The sequence below is a fragment of the Poecilia reticulata genome, linkage group LG17, assembly GCF_000633615.1.
Source record: "Poecilia reticulata strain Guanapo linkage group LG17, Guppy_female_1.0+MT, whole genome shotgun sequence".
In the NCBI taxonomy this organism is placed as follows: Eukaryota; Metazoa; Chordata; class Actinopteri; order Cyprinodontiformes; family Poeciliidae; genus Poecilia; species Poecilia reticulata.
In genome coordinates this window covers 13,630,776-13,639,656 of record NC_024347.1, presented here as the reverse complement: position 1 = coordinate 13,639,656, position 8,881 = coordinate 13,630,776, and the positions used below count along the sequence as shown (strand labels likewise).

Sequence of the window (8,881 nt, the reverse complement as noted above, 5' to 3'; positions counted from 1 at the left end):
TGCATCTTTTTTTCATATTACTTCCTTACAACCCCTGTCAGGCTACTTGACTGACATATATACTCAACATTTACCTCTGCAAACACAACCTGCATCATCAGGTCACAATATATTCTTTGTTTTGTGGATATTTGTGAGGACAAGGGTTGCATAAGTTGGTGCAGATTGTTTTTCAGCATATCCTTCGCAAGGAAATAAAAGATAAAATGACAGCTTTAAGGTTATAKTACATACCAGCATGGGAACTTCATTATTTTATGACATAACAGAAATATCAGCTGAGAATGTTTACAAAGRAATACCTCATCTATATTACTTTTATTAAAATAATTGCAAGAACATTTACACATAAACAACAACTCTCAAATTTATTTATTTATTTCATTTAGTAGGTATGTGTTTAACTGGCATTGTTCATCCATGTACAGAAAATATTTGCCATACATTTAAGATCAGGATTTTCCATTGATGGTCTTAGACATTAAGCTGTTTTCACTCCAGAACACCTGATTCAAATAGATGATCTGCGTTGTCTGGGTTGTCTTTGCTCCTCAAAGGTCCGCTGATGAGCCACTATTTAAATCACCTGTGTTCRGGGCACTGAAAACCTACAGAGYAGGGTGCCTGACTCCGTAGGGGTGAGTTATATTCCTATCATTTATTTATTTATAATTTCAAACAAAAACTTAAGCCCAGTGTTAAACTCATTTGTTTTAACTTTTCATTAGGACTGATRCATATTAAGTTTTCTTCACTTTCTGGTCATTTGAGTCTGGTCGTTTTGTTAACCATGCTATGACTAATGTTGCGCTTTACACAAGTTAATGAAAGAGGTTSTCCAGTCAGTCTACTAACTAGCTTTTTATTTTTAAGCTGGATTTTATTGGAGCTTGCTTTGGTTCATTGCTTTTTATGACCTGGAAGTCCCAAACCTTGCCTCATCAGTCACCATTTACTGAAACTGTTGGTTGATTGGTTGTCATGACCTTTTCAGAGCATTCACATGCCAGACCCAGGCTGTTYGTTTCTCCTCCYACTGTYACCTGGTTGTAGGGGATAATATATACCTTTTGACTCCCAGCTCTGTCAGAGTTGCAGAGCTTCTAGTTTTGTGCAGGTGGTTGACGGCTTGCTTGTCTCTACAGGAAGGCTCTGTTTGTTTCTACTACTCTTTAATCCTTTGACTTGTTGAAGAGTTTGAGTTGGTGACAGCTGAAAAGCTGTTGTTGGATCAACCATGCTTGGCAAGARCCACACAGATTTGTTGATCACTGTGGCACTAATCTTTTTGGCTCATTTGGACTCTATGTGCAGGTAAGGATATATAAATATTTTTTCAATAAATAAACACTGTCTTTATAAAGTTAATCTTGGACTACTATTTTTTTTTAGAGCTGAAAATGATTTGTCTTTGGTAAAATTACCAGGGTGGAAAGACACCTCAGGTACTGCATCACCTGTAATTGTAAACACTGGAAATGATATTGTTTGGAAGGACAGAGCAGACAAACAATTGGTGTAATGCATCTTTAATTTTGTTTTATCTAGAATATGTTGGCCGGTGTTTCTACAGCCAACATGGGAATCTTACTTGCGACTGGACAAGAAGCCAAATGGGTACTAAAGATGACATGCAGTAGAGGCTGATTAATTTAATTGAAATGGTTCTTTTCCGTAAGATCTAACAATGTTCAAAATTATGTGCTATTCTGAAGACTATTGGCTTCTTTTGAAATGGTGCATAATTACACACTTTAAAAAAAAAGTTRGTTCAGTTGCACTACTGCTATCTAGTGTTTGAGAATTTCTCTGGAAATGGGTGTTACTTTTTTATCTCCCTATCCAGGAGATACTTCAGTGGAAATATTGACGAGCCATCCACTGACTGTCACTGGCCAGGCCTGCTTGGAGTTCTGGCATCTGGCTTCAGGTGTTTCCAATTACACTACATTGCGCGCTTTGCTGAAAAGCGGCTTGAGGCAAGTGGAAATCTGGACTTCTCCTCCTCTCCCCAGAGATGCATGGAGACAAGTCTCGGTGCCCCTGAACCTCACCGAACCAGGCACTCAGGTGACGGGCTCTACATTGGCTGTGCYGAATTACGCTACAGTTGAAATTTTGTTTTGGTAACGGGCTTAATTTGTCTATTAGGTCATATTTGAAGCTGTCCATCCACTGTCTGTAGATCAGATGACATTAAAACAGATTGGCATAAGGAGTGGATCATGTAGTAAGTGATGCTTACCCTCATAAATGTGAAGCGCTGAGCCATGAGTTATTTTTTTTCCCAGTTTCCTGACMATATTCTTACCCTTGCAGGAAACCAGTGTGACTCAAACACTGACCTGTGGACTGGTAACTCCACACGCTGCCTTTGTTCAGTTGGTCAGCTGTTCTGCTTTCTCTCTCATTGCCCTAAGGGCCAAATATGTGGTCCTCAAAGAGATGAACCCAGGAGCCGTTCCACTTCAGGCGTGTGCACTATTCAAAGCAACACGGATTGTCACACCTTTGATGGCGCATTGTTCCGCTTCACTTCCCCCTGCACATATGTACTGGCCAAAACGTGTTCAGCATCTGAAGCTCTGCCAAAGTTCACCGTTGAGGTAGCCAACATGCAAACTGGCAAAGTGTTGCAGCCTACTATACAGCAAATTACTGTAAACCTGGGGAATACAAGGGTGTCCTTGCTAAAGAGCCAGACCCAATGGGTTGTGGTAAGTTTCCTCAAAATAATTGTTTAAAGTGGCATTTGGTGGGTGTCTAAATGTAAACATTTTTATCAATTTCTTTAAATGTGCTAAAATGATCACCTGTGTGTTTAACAAGCATGGAGTAAGTTGTAAGTGTATGGCTGTAACTTATGTGATGCACCAGCTTGACACTGAACTTGCCCAAATTGAATATGCTGTAGCATTCATTGGAAGGTAGGCTAAAGCTATATCATAATGTGCCCAGGATATTGACTTGGCACATTATGATATAGCAATATCCAAAGCTTAAAACCCCTATGTAAAATGTTGCATGATTCTGTTTTATAGATGGGATTTTTTTTTTTTCCCCTCAGGTTAATGGCATCTGGCGAGAGCTTCCACTAAACCTGAACAATAATACAATCCACATTGAGAGCAACCCTGCTGCCGTAGTAGTGCGAAGCAGTTCTGGAGTGTCCGTTTCCTTTGACAATGCTGGGGCTCTTCAGCTCAGAATTCCATTACAATATTCTGATAGGCTTTGTGGATTGTGTGGCAACTTCAATCAGCTCCCAGGAGATGACTTGCTCAAGCCTGATGGCACAAAAGCTGAAAGCGCCACAGCTTTGGCTGAGAGTTGGCAAAGTGGGGGAAATGTCTCCTCCTGTGAAGCCATTCAAGTACCACAACAGTGTAATCCACAAGATGAGGCTCATTATAGCAGCGAGAATTACTGTGGACTTCTTCGTTCTAGCTCTGGGCCCTTTGCGTCCTGTCTACCAGATGTAGGCGCCGAGAGCTATTTCCGTGCTTGTTTACTCGCCTTGTGTTCTGCTCGTGGTAATCAAAAAGTACTGTGTGAAGCACTGAAAGCCTATGCAGATGTTTGCAGAGAGGCTGGAATTGCCATACCCACATGGAGGAACTCTACTTTCTGCAGTAGGTCTCGTTATTGACMATCTTTAACTTTGTAGCTTGTGGCTGGATCTCATGTCATGTTCTCTTTCAGTGCTCGAGTGTGGCGAGAACAGCCATTATAATTCATGTGCCAATGGCTGTCCAGAGGTGTGCTCCAGTCTAGATCAATTGAGTTTATGTGGTAGCTGTGAGGAAAGATGCGAGTGCGACCAYGGGTTCAGTCTCGGTGGGGGTAAATGTGTCCCAGCAGAACATTGTGGGTGCTGGTATAATGGAAAACACTATGAGGTAACTGTTTATAATCTATTTGGTTACACTGTACTGCATTTTACTTACACTTTTGCTTTTTCTTGACAGAGAGGGGAAATGACTGTGGAGGGCAACTGTGTGCAACAGTGCCAATGCATTGGCAATGATGCCATGCAATGCACTGCAATGACATGTGCAAGTGATGAAGTTTGTAAGGAAAAAAATGGCATCAAAGGCTGCTTCCCATTCAAACCTGCCACCTGTAGTGTGTACGGCGATCCACATTACGTTACCTTTGACGAACTGGCTTACAGCTTTCAAGGGGGCTGCGCTTACACTCTCGCTACAACATGTGGCAGGCTCAGCACAGTGCAGTTCACTGTAACTGGCTTCAACATCCACCCTGCTGGACAAAATTTTACTAGAGCTAAACTTGAAGCTGTGGTTCTTCAGCTTGATGGACTGGATCTCGCCTTGAATCAGAGCGGGCAAGTTGACGTAAGTAAGCAAGCCAAATTAAATTGGAAGTGGGAAGGGCATTGGTTTTTATTGTCCTCAACAATAGCAATGATCTGCATAAGTCTCTGTTTCAAGATGGTAATTTGTCTTATCCCATCCTAAACCTTTAAAGTCTCCAACTTAAACTAAATGACTTGCTGAGGTAAAGGCTATTTTGTCTGTCACTTTTATACCTTAAATGATCTGTTCAGGTCCATGGCATCTCTGTCAGACTTCCTTATTCAACTGATGGGTCATATGGCTCACTGTGGATCTATGCAACAAAGGATTACATCATTCTGGAGACTACCTTTGGCTTGAAATTGTGGATAGATGGACACAGCAGGTTGTTCTTGCAAGTGGATGAACGTTACAAATATGAACTCTGTGGTCTGTGTGGCACCTACTCTGGATATCAGGAGGATGACTTCATGATGCCAGGAGGCCATATTGCCTCTGGATCGTTTGAATTTGGTGACAGCTGGAGAACTCATACCAGTGAAGAGTAAGTTGATGCCAGAAAATATCAGTTGTATTAAATGTATCTGGGTGTTCTTGTAAGTTACTAAATGATGTCAGGTTTGTAGTCCTTGCTGTCATGAACATGCTGGTGGTCACACACAAAGGGTCATTAAGGTGCTCTAAAAGTAAAACAAAGTATTCCTGCATGTTCTGAGTTACCCAGTTGCTGGGATAAAATTTAAATACTTCACTAACCTAGCTAAAACTCTTCAAGCATATAATTTCACTTTCTGCTGGTGAAAAGTAGAAATTAAATTTAAATAAGGGAATTTTGCTCTTGTGTAATCTATCGTACATGAATGATCAAAGATTTTTTTATTTGTTTTTCTTAGATGTACTGCCCATCCAAATGATCCTAGAGAATGTGACGATGATGGGACTGTGGCCAATGAGGAATGTTCCATGGTGTTTCATGGGGCCTTTGAGGCCTGCCATGAGTATGTTCACCCAAGCATCTACTTCAGCAGTTGCGTATATGACTATTGTGCCACAAGTGGTGATCAGCTCACTTTTTGCGAATCCCTGAAATCTTATGCCACAGCATGCCAAGTTGAAGGAGTGGAACTCTCTAGTTGGCAAACTGGCACACCATGTGGTGAGTATTTGACCCTTCAAGACTTGAATATAAAGCACCTTGAGGTAAACTGGCTCAAAGATTAATGCCTGCTCCCACCCTTTCTATCCACTAATTTTCAGATTTCTCAACTGCAGATCCAACAATTCCAGGCACTACATCTCCAAACATCAATTGTAAGACATACAATGGTACCTCTTGTCCAAAACTCTTATTTGGCTTGTCAAATGGCTAATTTTTTTTTTTTTTGTAGCCTGTCCCCTTAACTGCAGCTTTGACACAAATATGTGTGGATGGGAGCAGCTCATTCAAGACAGTTTTGACTGGACAAGACATTCTGGATCTACACCATCAGATTTGACAGGACCAAACCAGGACCACACCACAGGATGTAGGGTTTTTTCCTCYCCCCCTCTCCCTTCCCACTCATTTTCAATATCAATGACTAAATGTGATTCTTTCAGCTGGTTTTTACATGTACCTTGAGGGAGATGATGTAACCCATGGAGATCCTGCTCGACTGTTGAGCCCATCATGCCAGCTTGATGGCCCAATCTGCTTCCACTTCTGGTACCACATGCTTGGTTCAGCCACCAGTATGGTTCTGAATGTCTATCAACTCCAAGGTAATAAGGCTACCAGGGTATGGAATACAGTGGACAACAAAGGACCCGAGTGGCAATTGGGATTAGCTGACCTGAAAATTTCTGGTCCATTCAAGGTGAAGTTCTTTTGGTTTTTTTTTTCTTCTTATACCTCAAAGATGCTAATTCTCTTGTCTTGGAAAGGACTGATATAACTTTCTTTCAGTTAATAATTGAGGGAATTCGAGGCTCCACTGCTCAGTCAGACCTGGCTATAGATGACATTGCTATCACTTCTGGGTCATGCTCAGGTGAATGCTGCCTATTAAAAATGCAAACACCAATTATACCAAGTGATGTACATGAATTAGGATGTTATGTTTGTATCCCTTAGATACCTTCCCCAATGTAACTGGAACTGYACTACCTTTCATAATTACAAAAGTACCCCCATTACACCAAAGTGTATGCATAAGAAGTTCCCTTTAGAGGTTACTTGCCACTTGAAGATTTAATTGCCATATCTAGCAAATGAGGAAATGTAAAACTCAGACTTGAGGTTTTAGGAAGTGGAATAGTTGCCTCTTAATACTCATTCCAAAATTTCTCTCTAGTCTGCAACTTTGACTGTAGCTTCCAGAACGGCCTATGCACTTGGCAGCAGATGATCACTGACGCATTTGATTGGGAAAGGAACAATGACTCCACCCCTACTGAGATGACTGGTCCCTCTGGCGACCACACTGGTGGTAATGATTATTCTCCAACTCTGATCTGACTCCAGTCCTCAAAGACTGGTCCTGCAACTTTTGGTTGTCTTTCTGCTTCAGCACACCTGGCTCCACTATTGGCTCATTGGTATCAAGCTTGACTGCATGCTAGTGAGGCAGTTTAGCCATTGAATTGGTGTGTCAGACAAGGGATGCAGCTAAATGCTGCAGGACACTGGCCCTTGAAAGTTAGTGTGAGAATTCTGCTTTACTCTTGAGAAATTGTATGAATGAAATGTATACTTTTTCTTTTGACTAGATGGCCACTACATCTATATTGAGTCCACGAATGCGACATATGGTGACACAGCTCGTCTTATCAGCTCCCAATGTGCAAACACTGGTCCTCAGTGTCTGCAGTTCTGGTACCATATGTATGGGTCAGCAGACACGATGGGCCTCAATATTTACCTTCTTGAGAACAAAGTAGCTAAGGCAGTCTGGCAGAAGAGGAACAACCGTGGCGATATGTGGCACCTGGCCCAGGTTGATCTAAACACAACTGCAGTGTTTCAGGTGATGTATCCAAATGTAGAATGTCTAGCTGATTTAAAATGATTGTGGACACTTACAAATCTAACTTCACCATGTAGATTATCTTTGAGGGACGGAGGGGTTCCAATGATCAATCAGATGTGGCYGTAGATGATATTGCACTGCACCAAGGAAGATGTTCAGGTAAGCCTTAAAAAGGAAAAACATGCTCTCTATCCTCCCAAGAAAAAAAAACTAGCCTTTTCKCATTCTACAGATCTGGGTGGCATAGATMCAGTTCTTCCTGTTGAACCTCAATTTAAAACAACATCCAGCCCAAGTGTCAATTCACCCACCATGATGGCTCCAGAACCCACAATAGGAAATGTTACAGTTCCCCTGGGTATCACTTCGCCTACCAAAACAGCTCTGGAACCCCCCATGCTGAATGGCACAGCTGAGGTACCAACACTGAATGTTGTGCCTCATACAATTAAACTAATGACCATCAATATGGACAATGTAACTAAAACTCCTGATCAAGTCAAACACCCAGGTATAGTAAAGCCACAGCCTTGTTTTTTTTTTAACTACTACCTGGAAAAATTAACTCTCCAAATTGCCAATGTTTCATTTCAGTATGCCATCTTGACTGTGACTTTGAAAAAGATTTTTGCCAATGGAGTCAGATGCTCACTGATGTGTTTGACTGGGAAAGGCGTAATGGTTCCACCCCTACACTGATCACTGGTCCCCTCTCAGATCACACTACTGGAGGTATTCAACTAATTATAGCAAAACTGAGTTGCATCCTGAGTGTTGGTTATGAATACTTGATTAGAATTGACCAAATGACTAGATTTAGATTTATTTGGTCATCTCAAGAATTACAAAATCTACAACTTTGCTCATCTCCTTTTCCAGATGGCCACTATCTCCACCTTGACCCAAGCATGGCATCACTAGGGGACACTGCTCGTCTTATTAGCACAGAGTGTTCAGACACTGGCCCACAATGTCTAACATTCTGGTATCATATGTCTGGGTCTGACRCAATGGGTCTTCATGTCTACCTGCTCCAAGACAAACGGGCTACCATCTTATGGGGAAGAAGAAACAACCAAGGAAATATGTGGCATCTTGCTCAGGTGGACGTGGTGGGAAATGGAACATTTCAGGTGGGGGCTCTTATATTTTCCCAATGATTAAAGTACAGTGTGTAGTTTTAAGTGACAATAGAACATGCCTCTATTCTGTGGTTTTGACTCAGATCATTTTTGAGGGCCGAAGAGGCACCAATGAATCTGGCGTAGCTTTGGATGACGTAAAACTTTATCATGGAGGCTGCCAAGGTAAACCTGTACTGTTTAGCACTTGGTTCTCTAAAAGCCCTCAAATTAACTTGATATTGTTGCAGATTTGGTCAACCCAACAGCTGTGGCACCAGCAAACTGGACTACAACAAATGCTCCTGAGGTTCCAGCACCCTCCAGTGAGACTGGACTGCATACTCCAACTACACAAAGCAATGCTACTGCTGGGCCCCAGGTTCCAGCTCCAACCAACCAAGTGCCCTCCAATGTGACTGAACCCCAGCCT

General features: G+C 41.9%; 1 protein-coding gene across 1 annotated transcript in view; it reads left to right on the top strand.

Annotated features, from left to right (window-relative positions):
- The first annotated feature begins 550 nt into the window (after window positions 1-550).
- The window catches only part of LOC103479423 (zonadhesin), an 11,786-nt gene continuing 3,455 nt past the window's right edge, over window positions 551-8,881 (top strand). Inside the window, exons 1-24 of the mRNA XM_008433830.2 lie at window positions 551-638; window positions 1,146-1,314; window positions 1,393-1,445; window positions 1,549-1,617; window positions 1,847-2,070; window positions 2,152-2,230; window positions 2,320-2,717; window positions 3,068-3,632; window positions 3,703-3,899; window positions 3,969-4,358; window positions 4,571-4,863; window positions 5,213-5,475; window positions 5,577-5,630; window positions 5,708-5,845; window positions 5,919-6,175; window positions 6,265-6,349; window positions 6,653-6,787; window positions 7,068-7,324; window positions 7,402-7,486; window positions 7,560-7,838; window positions 7,922-8,059; window positions 8,207-8,460; window positions 8,553-8,634; window positions 8,700-8,848. Of these exons, the coding sequence (XP_008432052.2) occupies window positions 1,238-1,314; window positions 1,393-1,445; window positions 1,549-1,617; window positions 1,847-2,070; window positions 2,152-2,230; window positions 2,320-2,717; window positions 3,068-3,632; window positions 3,703-3,899; window positions 3,969-4,358; window positions 4,571-4,863; window positions 5,213-5,475; window positions 5,577-5,630; window positions 5,708-5,845; window positions 5,919-6,175; window positions 6,265-6,349; window positions 6,653-6,787; window positions 7,068-7,324; window positions 7,402-7,486; window positions 7,560-7,838; window positions 7,922-8,059; window positions 8,207-8,460; window positions 8,553-8,634; window positions 8,700-8,848 (4,521 nt within the window). The 5' untranslated portion in view covers window positions 551-638; window positions 1,146-1,237. The remainder of the gene's footprint in view (window positions 639-1,145; window positions 1,315-1,392; window positions 1,446-1,548; window positions 1,618-1,846; window positions 2,071-2,151; window positions 2,231-2,319; window positions 2,718-3,067; window positions 3,633-3,702; window positions 3,900-3,968; window positions 4,359-4,570; window positions 4,864-5,212; window positions 5,476-5,576; window positions 5,631-5,707; window positions 5,846-5,918; window positions 6,176-6,264; window positions 6,350-6,652; window positions 6,788-7,067; window positions 7,325-7,401; window positions 7,487-7,559; window positions 7,839-7,921; window positions 8,060-8,206; window positions 8,461-8,552; window positions 8,635-8,699; window positions 8,849-8,881) is intronic.